Consider the following 20,708-nt stretch of genomic DNA (forward strand, 5'->3'; position numbering starts at 1 on the left):
GAACCTTAGAACTATCGACTTCGCAATCAGCCGATTTGCGATGACGAGTTAACCGCTGGACCGACCCGGTGAGTTACCGATTATGCCTGCTACTCTTCAAAATATGCGAAATCGAACCGTTACAGTAGCGAATTCAATAACCATGGACCGGCTGCCGTTAAAAATAATTTGGGACCGATTAAAATAATTAACTCCTACTTGTAAATCACAATTTTTACACCCTTGTACGAAGTAAAGAAAGTATCGTAATCGCGAAAAATTTCCGTTTTCAGATTTCTACAAAATTTCCATTTTACCGTCCCTAAATCCATTTTGACTATTTTCGGTGTGACGTCTGTACGTACGTATGTGCGTATGTATCTCGCGTAACTCAAAAACGATTAGGCGTAGAATGTTGAAATTTTGGATTTAGGACTGTAGTAACATCTGACTGTGCATCTCCCTTTTTGATTACAATCGACTGTACCAAAAGCGTCAAAAAAAGCCCAAGATCCAAAACATTTGGATTTTGGAGTTTTTCTTAACTGCAGTAATAAGTCCTCATCGAGAGCTCTTCAACGATACATCATAAAAGGTACTAATTTTCATCGGTTCAGAGTTATAGCCAAATAAAATTTTAATTAATGAAATATTCTGCTCTTACAAGGAGTAGGTAAATGGGGTTCGAATCCTACTTTATTTCTTTCTTCTTTTTTTTTTAAATGAAGAGTAAATAAAATTTTATTTCACCAATAACTGCTGATTTTTTTCATTTTTTTATTGTTATTAATGAATTATTTATCGTAAAACCTTTTTTACAAACAAAAGATGTTAATAATTATTAAAAAATCAATATAATTAAATTAAAATAAAAAGGTTGAAAAAAGACTTCACCGGTGCTAAGAGGGGGATAAAAAAGATTTCCACCTCAAACTTACTCGATACGACAATAGTTGCACGTGAAAAAAAGTTTCTCATCTCTAGCGTACGACAAGCCCATCTTCTTACAATTCCAGCAAACGTTTGGTCGTTCCTTGCCGTAAGGGTTTGTCGTTTAGAGGACTACTACCACTTTAAACCGATGCGATACTGTGCCTATTAAGGGAAATATGATTTGCGTCTTCAAAACCTCATTTTTTCCACCCCATCAGCCGATGGTTGATGATATCAAAAAACTTTACTTACATAGGTTTTAGGCCTTTATCCAAAAAAAAAGCAGGAACTAAACGAATTCGATAGTTTACTAATAAGAAAGTTATAGCAATATTTTGTTTTTTCGAAAAAGCCACCCCAATTTCACCCCCACAGTCCGATTTTGGCCGTTAACAAGTCGAGTTTTTTTAAGGAACAACTGGAAAGTGACTGGCGCAAAATTACGGCAGTTATCGTGTCCACAAGAAAGTGAAATATATATATATATATATTCGAACGGAAGGTGGTTTTAGGGTCTGGGGAATGTGAAACGCGAAGTAAAGTCGAATCAAGGTACCCGTTACAATAGCTTGCTTTGTTACGAAATCTACCTAAAACACTTCTAGTCGATAGTGCATCGGTTTTCCTACTATTTAAACTGCTAAAAAATATCGGTAATAAAAAACCTTTATAATTTTTTTAGCGCAAACTTATTAATAGTCGCCGTAACACACAATAATATAAGCATGCGATTTTTTTTTAACCATCTCCAAAAACAATCAAAGGGCAAGCCACCTGATGATCGGTTTAGTTTGAACGTGCATTTCGAATGTACGAGAGGTTATCTCTAAAGTAAAGACCGCTTTATTGTAAAACGTTCATAAATATTTTTTATTTCTCTTAAAATACATACCTTATACTACATCTACATATCAAAGCTACATGAATTAAGACGTTTATCGTAGCGAAACACCAGTCTCGATATACCCTCGTCGTATTCTTCTGCCGCCAGTCCATTTAGCCACTGATTAACGGCATTTTTAAGTTTATCATCATCCGCGAATGCTTACCGCTCAAAGATTTTTTCAACTTCCCAAACAAATGGTAATCAGAAGGAGCTAAGTCCGGACTATATCGGTGTGCTTGGCATTTCTCCCGCCGCCACCCCGTTCGGTCGCCCTAAAGCATAAACCGAATGTCTGTGCCGCAAACGGCTACTGAGCCTGGAAACAGTTAAGCGACCGGTGTCCTAAATAGCTCCTAGAGCTTACCAAACAGCGTGGTGCCATACACCATCGGCTTACGTGTATAAATCGCTCACTTATCATATATTTACTAAAACGGGTAGGCTCACCCCGTCAACTACTAAATAAATAAATATATAAATAAGACGTCCGTAAATTAAAATTTACTTCGTCTAGACTGCAATCGCTGCCACGCCTACTTGCTGAATGCCAGCAAGTACTTGTCCGCCATATTAAAGCGCTTGGAGCCCTAATTGGCTGGTGGTCAGTCATATATCTCCAGGTTAGCTTCCCGTAGCAGTGCGTACGGAGTCTTTCCCTTAAGTAACCTACTGATGTCGGTCGAACATAGTAAACTCAGTTAGGAACTCCCACACGGTCCGACCATGCGGCTCTCGCCGCATTGACTCGTCGCTTGTGAGCGGCCAATTTTCCCCATCACCACGAAGTTCCAGGGTGGCCCGGTCTCTGGCCACCCCAGCAGGGCAGTCAAACATCAGGTGTTCGTTTGTCTGGACCTCCCCGCAGACGCACAGCTCATCGGCTGCCAGGCGGAACCGAAACAAATATCGGTTCAAATCTTGGAACACGGATCTTCCCTTAGTCGTGGTGCCCCGTTCCAGCTGCCGTGCTTCCATCGCGAGGCTCTGCAGCCTCTTCCGCAGACGGGAGATAGGCAACTGAACGAAATTTAGATACGGTATATCACCGTTCCGTTCCGTTACTTGCCCGGCCCGAAACCGCATCCCCGATACCTCGGCCTCCCGGCCTCTTCGCAATCTCCACATGGCTGCCCGAACTTTCACCACTAAATCGACTGGGAGAGCCTTTCTCAATAGAATGGTAGCCTCGTAAGAGGTTGTATTAAAAACACCAGTGCGTAAAATCAAGTCTCTGCGCTGGGCACTCCTTAAATTTTGAACAAGTGCTCTATTCATACCAAACCTATGCCCCCAAACGGGGGCCACGTAAGAGGTCGCTTTCAAAGACACCTCAGTACACCGTGTACATTTGACGGTCAGACAACTCATAGTCCTTCCGAACAATCCTCCTAAGTTTGTGCATCACTGAGACGGCGTCCGCCGCTACTTGTCTAATGCGGTTCTAAAAAGCAACTTCTCATCAAACAAAACAACTAGGTACTTATGAACTCTCACTCGGCCGATTACTCAGCCGTTCGTTTATTTGCAGCTTACCGGCAGGTATGTAATATATACCGGGCTCGGGTGCTTGAAGCACGGCGGCTTTCTTGGAGGCGATTTGTATCAGAACAAGGTCGAAGGGATCCTTGGGGCCCGGTTTACCGCATCACATTCAGAAAACAGAAGAGAGAGCAGGTCTTCTCTGGTCTCAGAACGCTAGATGGAGTGGAGTCGAGCTTGGAGGAGGTACTGCAGTTACTGCTTGAAGGCATGCTGCCTAATGACAGTTTGGCGGGCGAGACGGCCTACCACGGTCGTGTTCGCCAGGAAGTAGCCACTATGGTACTTGCAGAGCGCTCGGCCTTGATAACAGAGGAGGAGCTGTTGGACGCACTATATTCTATGCGCCAGGGCAGGGCCCCTGGGCCGGACGGCGTCACAGTTGAATTGCTGAGAAGATCGGTTTCTTGCTGCCTGGAAGATCTGCTCTATTTATGCAACGCCGTTTTGAGGGTGTCTCGGTTCCCCGTGTGCTGGAAGCTGGGGAAGCTTGTGGTGCTATATAGAGGCTCGGGGAAGGATCCCGCACAAGTGACATCTTACAGACCACTGACGTTGCTGTCTTCAGTTGGAAAGTTGTTTGAGAAGATTTTGTATTTTCGGGTTTCGACCCGCTTTTGTGAAAATGGGAGCCTCAGTCAGCGGCAGTTTGGGTTCCGCCGTGGCTCCAGTCCGGAGGATGCTATCTGCCATGTTCAACGGGTGATAGCGGAGACCGACCGGTACCTTTTAGGTATATTCCTCGACATCCGTGGTGCTTTTGACAACCTTTGGTGGTCGTCTGTCCTTTACCAACTGGGCAGACGTGGAGTGACGCAAGAAGAGATGGCGTTGTTTAAGAGCTTCTTCCAAGACAGACGAGTGGTGCTTCGTCGAGGTCAGTTTGAACGGACCAAAGTGTTGTCTAAGGGGAGCCCCCAGGGCAGTTTCTTAGCCCACTGTTGTGGTCGGTGGAATTTGATACGTTGTTGCGGGTACGATTCCCGCCTGGATGCGGAGTCGTAGCTTACGCAGATGATGCGTTGTTGCTGGTGCCGGGAACTTCCCGTGTCGACCTAGAGCAGAAGACAGAGAGGGCATGCCATCAGCTACTCGTATGGGCACGGCAACATAAATTGGAATTTAACTATGGGAAGTCCACGGCGATGATGTTGAAAGGTAGGTTTCACCCAGGTAGGCGGCCCGTCGTCCAGCTAGGCGGGCGACGTCTGCAGTTTGTCGATTGCCAACGGTACTTGGGTGTGCTTTTGGATGATCGAGGTACTTTTAAAGATCATTTTCGGTCGGTCGGAAACAAGGCTTGTGCCGCATTCAACAGCTTGCGGCGAGTGTCGGGCACGACATGGGACCTAGATTTTGTGGCTTTAAAGATATTATACAAGGGCCTTTTTGAGTCGATAATGTTGTTTGCCTCAGCTGTGTGGACACGGCGACTTGAGATGCAATATTATTGTACTATGTTGAACCGGTCTCAGCGCTTGGCGCTATTAGCTTTAACGAAGGCGTATCGCACTGTGTCAGGAGAGGCTCTGACGGTGATAGCGGGAGTAAAGCCCTTGGATATCTCAGCCTGGGAGAGAGCAGAGAAATACCGTCTGAGGAGATCGGGACGGTGGACGGTGGATCGAGCGAGTTGTCGAGCTTGCCGGCTTTGAGAAATGGCAGCGAAGGTGGGATGCCGCAACAGTGGGGCGGCATACCTACGCAATATTTCCGGACGTTCGACGTCGCTGTACGAGTTGCCAGGTGCAGCCAGACCACATAACGACTCAGGTGCTCTAAGGACACGACGAGTTCCGGGCAAAGCTTTACTCCTTTCGCTTGGTGACGGATCCGAACTGCTCGGAGTGTGGTCAGCCAGAGACGGTGTTTCACGTCTTATATGATTGTGTGCGGTACGCTTTAGCAAGAGACAGGTTGCTCCGTGACCTTCAGCGGCTCGAGTTGAACTTTGACATTTCGGCTCTGTTGTTTTCGAAGGCCGGTCTGAAAGTTTTTGAGCGTTACATCAGAAGCATCTTTTCAAATAGGTAGTTCGGACAGCCCGACTGGTTAGGGTTGTATGGCTCGCCCGGGTCATGCCTCCTGTTTGAGCCAACCAGGACTCCGCATAGGGCAGGGCGGCCCACGGTTGAAGATCTTCAGCGGAGATTGTAAGCAGAGCATGCAAGGATTTCACGGATCGTCTGTGCTAGGACGTATGAGGCTGTTTGGACGGCGATCACGTTGAAAGAAATGATCGGGTTGGCATTTGTGTGCCGGTCCGAGAATCTCCTGATGAGGCCGGAGGGAAACCGAGGATGGCTGAGGGGGGGGACATCTTAGCCTGGTGAATGCCTCTATGGCATAAAAGTTCCGAGGGCTTTTGAGGACTGCAGGCGAAGGCTTCGGCCTAGGAACTGCAGGGGTGGTGGGCTACCGGAATAGCTCAAGGTGGGTGCCTCTTAAACAAAATTAAAGATGATTACTCGGCCTTTATACTTAATGCGAGGGTTTCGACTGTACGAAATTTGTCTGCATCCTTGAGAAGCATAACTTCGTCTTGGGCACAGATCATCCAGCCCTCCGCGATTGATAAGGCCGGACTATATGGTGGGTGATCGTAGATTTCCCATCCAAATGTTCCCGGTATATCAAGTGTCGGATCCGCAAAATGTGGACGTACATTATCGTGCAGCCGCCCACGTCGCCGATTTTGAATGGAGCGCCGTAACTTACGTACAGTTTTGCAGTATGCTTCTGCATTTATAGTCGTTTCACGCGGCACGAAATCGATCAAACCGATGCCAAACCGATCCGAAAAGACTGTGGCCATCAGTTTGCGTCCAAACGGCTGTGGCTTGACCTTTGTCGGTGTGGTTGGTGATCGACGATGACGCCATTCACTTGACTGCCGTTTTCTCTCTGGCGTGTAATCCGAAATCCACGTTTCATCGCCGGTGACGATTGAATTTAAGGAAGTCATCGCCTTTTTCTGTGTAGCGCATCAAAAATTCCAAAGCAGATCCCATTCGGATTTTTTTGTGACGTTCCGTTAAGACGTGCGGCATCCGACGTGGACTAACCTTTCTGAAGCTTAAACGGTCACGAACAATGCGACCGATTACAGCTCTTGAAACATCAGGAAAATAAGAGCCAGGTAGGAAATCGTTGAGAGACTATCTTTTCTGATTTCATCATCGACGCGTTTCATCATTTCATCAAGTCCTCGGTGTCTACCGACGACCTCCCCGAACGTTTTTCAACAGGCACATTAATTCTGTTATTTCTAAACCGTTCACACCATTTTCGGAAGTTTCTTTCATTCATTACATTATCACCGTACACAGCAACCGACTGCTATGAATTTCAGCCGGCTTAGAAAACGTATGACTCCACGTATTTCACAGTCGGCGGCAAAATCGATTTTCTTATTTATTTTATAACGTAATGAAAGATACTACAACGCGACAACTCACAAACAACAATGCAATGTGTACATTACTAGCGTGACCGTGAACTACACAGGTTCGTCAACCTTGAGGAGAGAAATTTCCGAACGGTCTTTATTTTAGAGATATCCCTCGTAATTGTGGATTAGGTGTAATTTACTTTTCTACTCGTACACGATAAAAGCTATTTTTAGTCTGTACATCAAAATATACAAAATAAGTTTTCAACTTGGAAACGGTCGATGAAAAAAAATTTACTCTTACCTTTTCGTACTTTTCTAATTTAAAGGAATACAAAATAAATTGTTATCGTTTTCCATCGAATTAAAAGCGGTACCGCAAAAGTTACACGGATGATTTTATTTTAAACGCAGTTAAAACACTTTAAGCTTTAGTTTTATCGGGGCTCCGCTATTCGACTGCTTAACCGAATTAAAACGGGTTAAGCAGTCGTAAAAAATAACCTTCTGCCGTAAAAAATACGGCAGAAGGAATGTAATAAGTCAGGGCAGAATTTTTATTCGAGTAAAAATTGAAACGGGTGCACAAATTTTTCAGAAATACCATTTAGACGACGCTATATCTGATTACCGCTCTATTTCCGATTTTAGTAGACAGAAATTTCTTCGCTGGTCAGGGTTCTTTTTATTTTAAATAATTTTTTGAGAGCCTTTACCGCTTTTCAAAAACGTCTCGCTTGCTCGCATCTTATTTTAAACAGAAAACTTATCGGATTCAAGAATTAAATCTAACAAAGATTGATAACAGATTTTGTCTAAATCATCACTTATTACGGTAGCAGTAATTATCTGTCTCTTTCTCTCTACAGCGTTCTCTGTTAAATTATTAAATATATATGATTTATTCGCTCAAAAAGAATTTTATGAAAAACAGAAACAAAGATTAAAGGAAAACAATTTTTCGAAAAAAATTTTTTTTTATTTTACCGGCTATTGCTATAAAGGGAACGTATAATAGATCGGTCAAAAATTTCGACGTCTGGTTTTTTACGAACGTAGACGTTTCACGAACCGCTACGTCAGTTAAAACACGTAGAAATTTTAAAAAATGTATTTGTACCTACGTCCGTTGTCCTGTACTACGATTAATATCTCCGGACCGTCTCAAAAAATTTCATTATATGGGGCATCGGTGGCGTAAAAAGTGATGTTGGTAAAAAGGGGTGGTTTTCGCCATTTTTAATGTTTTTTTAAATTTCGCATAGAAATTGAACTTAATACGATGAACATTTATTAGATTATTAAATCATTAAAAAGGTTAAAATTTCCCCTATATAAATATATATAAAAATCAATTATCGAAAAAAGATCCTTAAGATTATCTTTGATCCTTTTTTATACAAAAAAGGATCAAAGAAAAAACCTTTAACCTAAAGACAAACTTTACTTTTAGCCTAACTTTTGTTCGATCCCGATCGCACGCAGGGCATCACGGAACCCATATTTTTACTTTCCCGTCTAGATACCTATATAACTCAAAAAGGGAAAAAAATTGTGATCGGTTTGGAAATATGCGATTTTCATCGGATCTTGACGTTTTTATACCTAAGGAACCCAAAATACAGGACGGATGAAACTTTTACACGTATTAATGTTCGTATATTCGCGTGTTCGGTATCTGCCTCTAAATCACCTTATATCTCAAAAACTACCGGATCGATTTTGATTAAACCGCTCAGACTACTTCTACATACGGGACATCGATGCCGTTAAATTTTCAACTTAAAGGTCAAGAGGGTGAGGCTGTACAGCGAGGTCGCACTCAATATCTCGAGATTTCGCCTGATTAACGTCGTGTTTTTCTTAGTCGTATTTGTTAACGATTAAAAAATAACATTTGCAAATACATTTTTTTGTAAAATCGCACCCTCGACACAAAAATGCTGTTAAAGTCGTAATGCTATGTTGTGACGTCACAGGGGAGCGTTGGAATTAAATAAATTAATATTTATCGCGTAAAAAAGTAACTCGGTCGCCCGATCGACGCCGTACCTGGTGCTTTAAGCTTTGCTACTACATCGGTCTGCCGACCGTACAAGCGAAATTTGTTCTACGTAAGTTGTGAAATTACAAGTACATTATTATAGTAGGCGCCAAACGTCGCCACAAGTACCGCGCTTCAGTTACAATTTTTGAATTAAATAAACGAAAAACGTTATATTTAAATAAAAACATAAATATTTTAAACAAAGTTGCGCGTTTAAACCGCGCATCAGAAACGACCCGCAGCAGTCACCCTTTTGTTCTTCGGAAAGTACGTTCCGAGAGCCGTCGGCCAAATTTAAGGAACCGATTCAGGACATCAAGGTCAACAAAAAGGTTAACGCGCAGACACCTCTTATCGCGCTCTTTTTGTATCGGTCCGGCATTTTGTTTTTTCTTTTGAAAAAATTGTGTACCTTAAGAACGGTTCGATGTTTCAACGATATTCAGCGTAAAAGCTTAAGCGCCCGACAACTTGTACAAAATAAACGAGTTTAAGGATTTATACCTTTGAAAATTCAAAAACGGTCGCGATTTAATTTTCGTAATCGTCAACCGCTCCGTAAATATAAAACATTAAACTTTCTATCGTGAAAAAATAACGCCTCGTTTGTCGAAATCGCTCGACGTACGGCTGAAATTATTTAAGCGGATCCGCAAATATTATGCGTGTAAAGAAGCACGAACGATCAGACCCACATAAAGCGCGAGATTTAAGTAAAATATTTACTTAAATCACATATAGAAGTATACAACGAGTTATTAATTTTACACGAGTTACCGAAGTTAGTGAAATATCTTCAAAATCACTAGCGGTAGAAACCGATATCTAAAACCGCTTACTAAATTTGCAATTAAAACGATCGTTTCGAATTTGTCTTTCGTAATTTATCAGGTAGGTTTTAAGTAAAAATAATTAAGCGGTCGATATTTAAAAAGCCGACGGTATATTTGAAAAAAAAACCGTCAAAGGCTAAACAGAGAAAAGCAAACCTTAAATGTCTTTTTTTAATTTTAATGTAACAGCCGTAGCGAGATAAGAATTCCACATTTATGTAATTTGCCGATAATATTAATAATAAACTTACCTTGAGCGGCCGGGTGATCGTAATAGTTTCTATGGTAGTTGTCGGTGCCATTTTGTCGTCAGTAGGACGGCAAGAACTGTAAACAATACGTAAGAAAATAATGTAAAACAATGAAATAATAAAAATCTATAACTATAAATGAATAAATACTTGTACAAACACACAGAATAACATTTAACAAAATTTAGCTCCGACCGTACTTAAGATCGATCTCTATCGAAACGATAATCTTTGCGGCTGATATTAACATAGAGGAAGAACGGGACGGGAAGTTAAAAATTCGCAGATTCAAAATTAGTAAAGAGAAAAGTGCGAATCCGTAAGCGGTACGGAAAATAAAACCAGAGAGGGCTAATCACCGCCGAATGTCGGTGACGAATCGAGTTTTAGTCTGACCGCAGACGGGAGATATAACCGGCCGTTTGCAGAAAGGAGGAAACTTTTAGCCGATTAAACGTTCGATTCGAAGTAGAACAGCAACCCGGGAAGGCAAACTTAATAATTCGTAAATTACATTTACGTCCGTATAATTACATACTCGGCCGAAACACGGACGATAACAGAAAGGAATCGAAGCATCTGCAGGCGTTTAAGAGACGCAGTATCTATTTGCAGCTTTCGGTCGACAAACATTATTTAGAGATCGCGGCCAGCCTCGCTGAAGAAAGCGCGTAATTTAGATTAATATTAAATATGAAACTGCTACACTTCTATTCGTAATTATTAAGAAGAAGCACGCCTGAAGACGGCGGCAAAAGAATCGAGAAGAAATTCAGTAGCCGTCCGCCGGGAAGAAAAAAGGGCCCTGCGCTTTTTTTTGTGACGCCCTTTACAGGATTCGTTTTTCGATTTTTGAGGTTATCGGTCGTAAGTATTTATAACCGACAAACACGAAGAGTCGGCTAATAGGAAGAAAAGGCAGACGTAAGAAGAAAAAGGTACGTCTCGAGAAAACGTAGATAGCCCTACTCAGACGCCCGGAACACGAATCTCCAAAACCAAGATTACCCTTCCTTCCTAGGCGGGCGACCGCCTCCGACCAAATTGTGCGATCCTCTTTGCGAAGAGAGCACGTCACACCCTCCGTAAAACTAGATCAAAACCGGGTGCGTTCCGGCTTGACCGAAAGGCCTAAAGGGGAATCGCGTCGGGAGGACGCAAAAATTTCGCAAATCTCCCGAGTTTTCAAAGTTTGTGGCGTGTAAAGTCGCATAAGAATTTCAGCCGTTTTCGTAGTAAAAATATTTTAATCGGATAACTAACCGCTTTGCCGATAAAGCGTAACCGGTCTTCGGTTCCTAAACGACAAAAGAAACGACTTCAGATATTTTAACTTTCGAGCTCTTCTTCCCGAGACAAACAAAACGGTAATAAATAGTTCTAGGCTGCACCGCAAGCTCTTACTGTGATGCCAAAATCCTGGTGGCGATTATCCTGTCGATTAAGAAAAGCGATAACTGTTGTCCGTGGAATTATCAAGTCGCTTTTTACCCGAACCGTAGTATAAAAGGCCTAACTAGAGGCAAAGATAAAGAAATCGTAAGGGGGGGGGGGGTTATTGAATGTTACTGCGAAGCGAGTGGTAGTTTGCCGGAAATTGTGCACCGGTTACAAAAATGTTTAGGATGAATTCAGCGAAGGATATGTACAAAGATTTACAGGTAAATAAAGCAAAACCGAAGACGCATTATTAAACGGTATCGTAGCGATTAAATATATTAGCACGGGCATTAGTAAATGGACTTCGATCGTATTTAGCTCCTAAACCCGTAAAGTCGAGTTTAAATATTCAACATCGTAAAACGTTTTTCGATTACCTCAAAAACGGATAAAGATTTAATTTCGATTCTTTTTCGGAATCCGAGAGCCGATCTTTTTTCAATTTTTTTTTCAAATTAGTGGGTATTTGCAGAGACACTGTAAAACCAAACTTAACCTACGCTCGCCAGTCAAGCTTAACGAGCGAAACGTACGCGGGTTAAATTTGGTTTTATAATTCCTCTGCAAATACCCACCGATTTGAAAGAAAAGATTAAAAAAGCGGCTGTCGGATTCCAAAAAAACACCTTCATTTGTGCAGCGATAAACTTCTCATCAGTACAGTACGGTAATCGAAGTACCGAAGTTAGCCGGTCCGAGCGCTAAATTTGAACGGCCTCCTGGATGACGGATGAATTTCTTACTTAGGAAACAAAACAGCGACGTTGAGAATCAACGATGTCGCTGTCCTTTCGCTATAAAACAAAAATTAGACTGTGAACGGCACGGATTTATTGCTAACAAGGGCAGGCGGTCGGCTTACGGTGGAATTTATCGATGCGCTTTGCGATAAAATTAATCTTCTTTCTAAATTTAAAACCAAAAATAACCGGTTTCGACAAAGAGAAAAAGATCCGAAGAAATTAAATATTAAAGAATAAATCTCGCACAGGGATAATTTTAAAAATAAATGTTTTCAGGAAAAACAAAAGACAAAGTTAGTCCGGCAACGAAGCGTATCGGGGGAAAAAGAAGACGCGAAGTAAGATTGTTTTACATGCAGCAGATGTATGCGGATAAAAAGAGAAGAGTAATTAAGTATTATGTAATTCGTGAAATTTGGACGCGATAAAATATTTACGACCGACAATCGGCGTTAAAAATAAAGATGAAATGCGGAACGCGTACCGATTAATTTATAATCGCAATTTTATTATGAATATTTAATTACTGTTAATAAACAAAAGATAATAACAGCGAGTCAAATGAATGTCAAATAAGAACTGTACTTCATATTAAGGCCGGGACTCCATACGAGATGTATTTTACCGCTCGTACCCGCTATCGCTGTAATTTACGGCAGAAAATAGACGCAACATCGGTAAACGGAGATAGCTTCTCACCCGCTGTACGTTAGCAGTAAGAATCGATATGCAAGTAGGACCGAGGTCGCATCGCCACTGTACACCACGATTTGCTAAAACTGTATGGACGCGTTCTAAGATACTGTAACTACTTTTGCGCGTAGACAAATTTTCTACGCGGTTCGGTTATTTTTTTATTTAATTATTTCCGGTCGTGTAATTACGGTTTTTTTAGTCCAGGAGTACCGTCAAACAATTAAGTGTAAACCCAGGCCCGCCGGACCGGGTCTAGCGGTTAACTAGTCGACGTAAATCAGCCGATTTCGAATTCGACAGTTCTAAGGTTCAAGTCCTAGGATTCGAATACTAGATCGTGGATACCGGTGTTCTTTGGCGGTCACGTTTCAATTAACCGCACATCTCAGGACCGGTCGACCTGCGACTGTACAAGCCTGCATTTACATTCATACATATCGTCCTTTGAAGTAATACCTTACGGCGGTTCCGGAGGCTAAACAGAAAAAAATGCATTTTTACAATGTAAAATTTTCATTTCACGAATTATTTATTTAATTTTTTAACTTTAAACGTTAATTTTACGATGAACGTTTAAAGGACATACGCAAAGTAAGGAAAGAAGACGCATAAGCAGGCTTTATCGCGTAAACGGTGACGAGAAAATAGAAAAAAATAAAGCGACCTATTTAGTAAGGAACAAGGTAAAAACGTAGCCGCAGCAGTACACGCTGTCTTTAGGTTTTTTAATAAATGAAGTGAAAAAAATTCTCGAAGAGAAGAAAAAACTTCACGGCAGAAATAAAAAAAATTCAAAAAGTTCTGAACCGCAATGAGATTTCGGCAAGAAAGAAAATTCGAACTGAAAAAAAAACTGACGTCAAAATATGACGGTACAGTAATCGAAAGGGTTTTGTTACACGATAATTTTGGGCGTTATCATCTATCTATTTTTTAACGCAAAATCCAAATACGCCTTCAAAATTTATCCTAAGGATTTCATTTTTTTTTTTAAATTGTCGCTTGACAAAAAAATTGTTAAAATGATTTATCTTACCTACGAATACTAAACCGTTGCCAAGATTTGAAGCGAAGCAATATTTATATTAATAATTAAATATCCAAAAAAACCGTACGGTAAGCGTCTCGCAGATATCATTTCTTCATCTCAAAAAACAGAAATTTCTGTAATATAAATAAAACTGTTTTTAACTAAACGATGCTGATATCAAAAACGGTAAGACGCAATATTTCTATTATCAAAATCTGTTATTAATCTGGAATTTAGTTTTTAAAAAAAAACACGTTAAATATATGATATCGATAATAATTATTATTGTATAGATATACAATAATAGATAATAAACAATATTTAAGCGTTCTATAATAAGCAAAAAAAAAAAAATAATTGTTACAAAACTCTTACCGGCCCGATTTCATGTACGTGTAATACAAATAACACTATTATTATTATTCGTTGTTTAGAAAATGAAATCGGGCAAGAGTTCATCGTTTTGTTAAAAACAGTTTTATTTATATTACAGAAATTTTTGTTTTTTGAGCGGAAGCAATGATATCTGCGAGACTCTTACCGTACGGTTTACAATTTCATAATATTTTTTGGATATCACTGCTTTTTGTTAATTATTTTTTAATTTTTTTTTTATGAATTAAAGATTGGAGAGTGATACAATCGAGGGGGTCTCATTTCCGAATAAATACGGTATCTGAGGCTAAAACAGCAGAAAAGAATCGAAAAGCGCACTAATCAAACGGACTAATCGTGGATATAAATACAATCGCGAAAGAATAATGTGGAAAATACTCCCTTCGCGCTCGAAATATTACATTTCGAGCACGTGCGACTTTAAAAATAGGATTTCTCTTTCGTCTCATCAAAAGCTATTAATTTAATAATAATAATAATAATAATAATAATAATAATAATAATTCACTCACCTTATATCGTTTAACTCGATGGAGTTCAGTTTCACAAATTACAATCGGTAGATGAACCACAGGCGGAAGTATCAGTAGAATTAGAGATATTATACACAACACAACCGATTCCAATTTAAGTATTAAATATACAAATAGTAATCACACAATATCTATCGATATGTTATTTCACGAATGCAGTTTAAAAACGGTAAAGAACACTTATGAATTCGTATAAAAAAAGCATCATTTCTCAGCCAGATATCAAATTACGAGCGGTTACACAATGTATTAACAACTGAAAACAAAAAACAGAAAAACAACAAATCACTAATATGTTACGGTTAACGTTAGTATAACACATCTATCGATTAATAAATTAAGTAAATACGTTATTAATAATTAAGACTAAATAAATATATTAAACGACTAAAAAATACAAACTTTTCTCCGGATAATAAAGGTTACAGGGTTATCGTAATTCAAGTCGTATTTATATAAATCTTATTAATACTGGTAAATAAAAACGGACGCCGACTGCAGTCGCTATCAAAAAAATCAAATAAAGCTTTGCTACACCAGGACGTGTATTTTTATCGATCTTTCATTTTACGGGCTTTTTAGTCTACGGCAAAATCATACGTAAATTTACACGCGTATGAAAACTAATTATAAAATTAACTTACGAAAAGAACGACGACGATTTGCATTCAGGGGCTTCATACGAAAAAGCTAATGAATTTCACGTCTAGATAGCGCTAAATCATTTTGTAATCGGTCCGATTCGGGCATATGCGGTTTTCACACCTAACGAACCCAAAAAAAACCGGATATTAACGTTCGTATGTACTCGTGTGTGTTCGGTGTCGGCCTCTAAATCAGAACTGCGGGACCGATTTTGACCAAACTCGGTGGGATTACTTCTACGTTTGGGGCACCGACGCTGTTAAATTTTCATCTTAAAAGGCCAAGCGGGTGAGGTTGTATAGCAAGGTCACCCGCGATATTTCGATGTTTCGCGTAATTAAGGTCGTATTTTTCTTAGGCGCATTTATTAACGGTTAAAAAATAACGCTTGTAACGAAAAAACCTTTTGCGAAATCGCACCCCTACCTCAAAAAATGCTTTTAACTACTGCTATGTTGTGACGTCACAGGCGAGCGGTAAAATTAGACAGACGAATAATATTTTAAGCGTATAAAAGTAACTCGGTCCGGTCGAGTCTTGAACTCGATCGACTCGGTACCTGGTGCGTTAAGCTTCGTGGCTACACCGGTCTGCCGATGTGCAAGCGAAATATGTTCTACGTAAGTCGTAAAAGTACATCGGTTTAATTAGCGCCGAAGGTCGCCGCTAGTACCTCCACACCCGCGCGAATTACATACGGTATGCGCTCGCGCTTTATTTAGATACGTTGAATTAAATAAATGAAAAAAATTTTATATATATAATAAAAAGACAAATATTTTTAATTTAGTAGTGCGTGTAAGCCGTGCATCAGAAAAAATGTGTCGTCAGCTTTTTTTTATCGCTACGGGCCGACAAAGTAAACCCAATTCTACAGATTCCTTGTTTAAAAACATTATGCGAACTTGCAGCTCGTAGAAGGTCGACATTAAAGAGAGTACAAGCAGTCTTGAAAGATACGTTTTGATTATCGTTGTGTTCTGTTAAACGTACTTTACTTTTTTAAAAACGATTTTTTTTTAGAACACAGAGTACGTCGACACAATTTTTCTTCGATACGTTTTCTGCTTGTTTTTTAAACGACATCTTTTGTGACGCATTATTTTATTAGGAAATTTTTACTCGTTGGATTTTTTGCAACGATTCTGAATATTTTTAATTTTATTGAAAAACATTTACTTTTGCCTTTTTATTAAGCGATGGGCATTAAAGATTACAATATTACGTCCGGTACGTACGATAAACCTTTTTCGATTTTCCGATTATCCGGAATCCTGATACTGCGAATTCATCCTTGTAAAGATTAATCCGGATAATTTGAGTTCCTTTCTGTACAGTGCTTTAAAACAATGTTAACTGAATAACGGGAAGAGACGGTTTATAGAAAAAAAACAAAGAAATAGGTTCCTAAATAAACGCACGTCCTAACACGCTTCAGCTCGCTTCCTCTATGTGAATTTAAAACAAATTTACGGCGTTATAATCTCATCGATGGAAAATAATGCATTACATCGATCAAGTCAAGAACGGATACATATGCTGCTCCGGCTTTTCCCCGGGTAAAACTCGATTAGAAAAAATTTATTATAAAGTAAAAAATACACGTAAATAAAAGTAAACAAATTTTTTTTATATACATACACGAATTAATATCACGTAAATGCGTTAAGGAGGAGTGGGAGGAATGTAATGCGCATTTGAATGTAACGTTAAACAAAATGTCGGACAAGGCGACAAGTGCTGCCATCTTACAGTTTCATTTCCCTATTATTAACATTTCGAAATTCGTTGAGCCGTTCCCTGTCGTTTTTCTGTCGGTCGCCATCATTATAAAATCGATTACGTCTGTACGTCAACGTTTGTAAGCAACAAGGAGCGATTCAATTTTTAACAGAGGAAAAGCGAACGCTAACGACATCATCGTCGTGTTGGATTACGGTGATGAAAACTGCCGTTACAACTACCGTCAGTAGGTGGGCGATAACATGTTGCGCAACAGAAGTTAGAAAAGGACCGCGGCGAAGATGAACATCGAATCGGATAACGATGCACGCCACTCGTCTCACGACTAGTCGCGCGATAATGTACAGACAGGTTATCGCACGACTGAGCTACTATAAAATCGGTTCGCGGTGGAGAATGAGCAAACAACAACGAAACGGTTTGCTTGGCATTTCTCCTGCCGCCTCCACCCCAATCGGTCGCACTAAAGCACAAAACCGAATGTCTGTGCCACAAACGGCAACCGAGCCTCGAACAGTATCCTAACGTAGCTCCCAGAGCGTGCCTAATAGCGTGAGCGGACTAAGCGCGGTGCCATACACCATCGGCTTACGTGTTCCAACCGCTCACTTGTCATGTACTTATTAAAATGGGTAGGAGCACCCCGTCAACTACTAAAAACATATATATGACGTCCATAATAAAAAAATTTATTTCGTCTATGCAGCAATTAGCTGCCACGCCTAGGTCGCTGAATGCCAGCAAGTATCTGTCCACCATTTCGTAGCGCTTGGAGCCATAATAATTGGCTGGTGGTCAGCCATACTGACGGATTGCTTACCACGGCAATGCGGTAAATCTTTCCTTAAGGAAATTACGAATGCCGGTTGAACAAAGCAACCGCATCTAGGAACTCCCACACGGCCCGACAATGCGGCTCTCGCCACATTTACTCGCCGCTTGTGAGCGGCCAATTTTTCCCTTGACCTCTAAGTTTCAGGGTAGCCTGGTCTCTGCCCCTCCCTTACCGCCACAAGAGTACGGCAGTCGAACCTCAGGTGTTCATTTGATTGGACCTTCCCTCTGACGCACAGCTCAACTGCCAGGCGAAACCGAAACAGATATTAGTTCAAATTAGTGTGGTCGGTGAGCACCCGGGCACCCGCTGCCCTTAAAAACGAGCTCGAGGCACAACATCCCCCAATCATGCACAAACCTGTACAAGGATCTTCCCTTAGTCGTGATGTCCCATTCCAGCTTCCATCGCCAGGTTCTGCAGCCTCTTCCGGAGGCGGGAGATGAGCAACTGAATGAAATTTACATCCGGTGCATTGTGATCGCCGTTCCGCTCCGGTACTGGCCCGGCTTGAAACCGCATCGAAAATCCCTCAGCCTCCCGGCCTCTTCGCAATGTGCACTGGCTGCTCCAACTTTCTTTCGCCGCTAAGAGGAGGATGACATGTATGAATGTAAATGAGTGTAGTCTTGTACAGTCTCAGTTCGGCCGTTGCTGAGATGTGTGGTTAATTGAAAACCAATCGCTAAAGAACTCCGGTATCCACGATCTAATATTCAAATCCGTATAAAAGTAACTGCCTTTACTAGGATGTGAACCTTAGAACTCTCGACTTCTAAAATGTTGCACCGTAGTCAAATCTTCCGTTACCATATTGAAAGGAATTATCTCGCTTTTCAAAATAATATTTCAGAAGCTGTTCGCAACATTCTCTCTGCGAGTTTGCGTGGCATTCACCGCGAGCAAATTTTACTGTAGTCCAGTCGTCCGATAACACGTCAAATTCAATCTTTCGATATACCTATTCGAGTGGCGCCGGGTTGTATGATACGTCGATTATTTTGAATCGATTAATTCACAACCTTCTTTTGCGCTTCTCACGAGTCATAGAAACCGGTCGATCTCAGCACGGTTCATCTATTGAATTCGATGTACACGCTTCCACACACCACTTCGACCGACAGTTACATCACTATAAACGACGATAAATGTCACTAGCGTTTCCCGCTGTTAAAATTTCAATCGCTGCATATTTTTTAGACGCTTTGAAGTAGCATAAGTACTCGAATTCATAAAAGTCTGAAAAAAATGAGTGCGTGGGTCGACGAGTTTTGGAACGGTGATAGTAGTACGGGAATGATACTACAAGATGGTGCACATAGCACCTGTCGCTATGTGCGATTTCTGTACCTCGTTAGGTTCTTGCGAGCCATTACATTTCAGTCGTCTCTCGTTTGGGTGTGTTTATGTCTACACACAAATATATATATATATATATATATATATATATATATTTAAAATTGATAATTACATAATCAACTGAATTACTTACAATTATGCCGGTTTTTGGTCTGAAAAATTAAATGAAAGTGGTCCCATACCTCTATCTCAGTTACGTTTTAAGAAAAACGAGGTAAAACACGAAATCGTTTTGTTGGTAAATACATTTTTTAAAGATTTGAAATAAAATAACTTCGTTATTTATCAATAAAAAAATCTAACTTTCTAGAGAATTTAATTCTGAAAAAAACTGATGTAAATAACGTTTGTTAAAATTAACATCGATTTGAGAAGTTCAGTTTCGATTAGAAAAACACACAAACCGGATACGATTTTAAACGGAACAATTTTCACCTGCGTTTGAACAACATAATGTAAATGAAAACTTATCGATAACAGAAAAAAATGAATACAAAATAGATTTAGAAAAAAAAATCAGATACTGTTTGGTTTGTTTCTAAAAAATTATTAATTATCAAAAATTTCTTCAAGGCTATTGCTTTATGTGGCCGTCATTCTGTTCGACGCACAGTAACATTACTATTCGTAATAGTAGCTGCAGCTTCTATTATATGATATCTCGATTCTTTTTTTATGCCGATACGTAAAGAATAGACTAACGACTTCATCCGACTCCAAACGAAAATGTTCGCTGGCGTGAGATCGAGAGGTCAGGGTGGCCGGTTTATCGCTCCGTTTCAACCGATCCACTGCTAAATAAATGCGTTATTTAAATGATTTATCGCATCACGACAGTAGCGAGTAGGTGCGCTATAATTGAAAAACCACATCTGCACTCTATCTGTAAGCGGAATATATTCCAGGATTTCCATCGCATTTGTTTGCAAAAAAAAAAATTACAACCGCTCTCCATTGAGACTTGGCGATAAGAAAAAGGGCCTATGAAATTTCACCGATATTCACACATATAGGGCCCTCCGTCTTCTTAAGGCAGTCCTCACGCTTGTGTCTTTCGTCACCACAATGCGCACAAGTGCCTGGTGCTCGGTCACAGAACTTTGCTCCGTGTCCAAATCGGCAAAACTTGAAGCATCGCTGTACGCCAATATATTCCCTCATCCTGCAAGACGAAAAATTAAAAATTCATCTGCCCTCAGCGACGAAGCTCTTGAAGAATGCCAGGCTCACTTCAAAAACCCCATGGTACCACTCCGCTTCGCGCCTACCCGTTTTGAATAATAGTCGACACTCTGACTTAAAAGTCACCTCGTCCGTCTGAGTGTTTTGCTTTCGTAAAAATTAAAGCCTCCTCCTCAGAAAAGTGTCGATCTATATCATACACGATAATCCTCGGCGCCTCTTATGTTTGGGGGTGACTCTCAGGTCG

The 20,708-nt window shown here is 40.5% G+C and overlaps 1 protein-coding gene across 2 annotated transcripts in view; it reads right to left on the bottom strand.

Moving 5' to 3' along the window:
• LOC142333862 (transmembrane protein 47) overlaps positions 1 to 20,708 on the bottom strand; it is a 145,651-nt gene that overhangs the window by 89,941 nt on the left and 35,002 nt on the right. Inside the window, exons 1-2 of one of the 2 annotated variants that reach the window (XM_075381428.1) lie at positions 14,677 to 14,949; positions 9,860 to 9,935 (exon numbers count right to left, since the gene is read on the bottom strand). In XM_075381428.1, the coding sequence (XP_075237543.1) occupies positions 9,860 to 9,910 (51 nt within the window). In that variant the 5' untranslated portion in view covers positions 9,911 to 9,935; positions 14,677 to 14,949. Of the gene's footprint in view, positions 1 to 9,859; positions 9,936 to 14,676; positions 14,950 to 20,708 lie in introns of those variants that run through there. The other variant, XM_075381427.1, reaches the window with a different exon arrangement.

The sequence above is a fragment of the Lycorma delicatula genome, chromosome 13, assembly GCF_047948215.1.
Source record: "Lycorma delicatula isolate Av1 chromosome 13, ASM4794821v1, whole genome shotgun sequence".
NCBI classification, from domain to species: domain Eukaryota; kingdom Metazoa; phylum Arthropoda; class Insecta; order Hemiptera; family Fulgoridae; genus Lycorma; species Lycorma delicatula.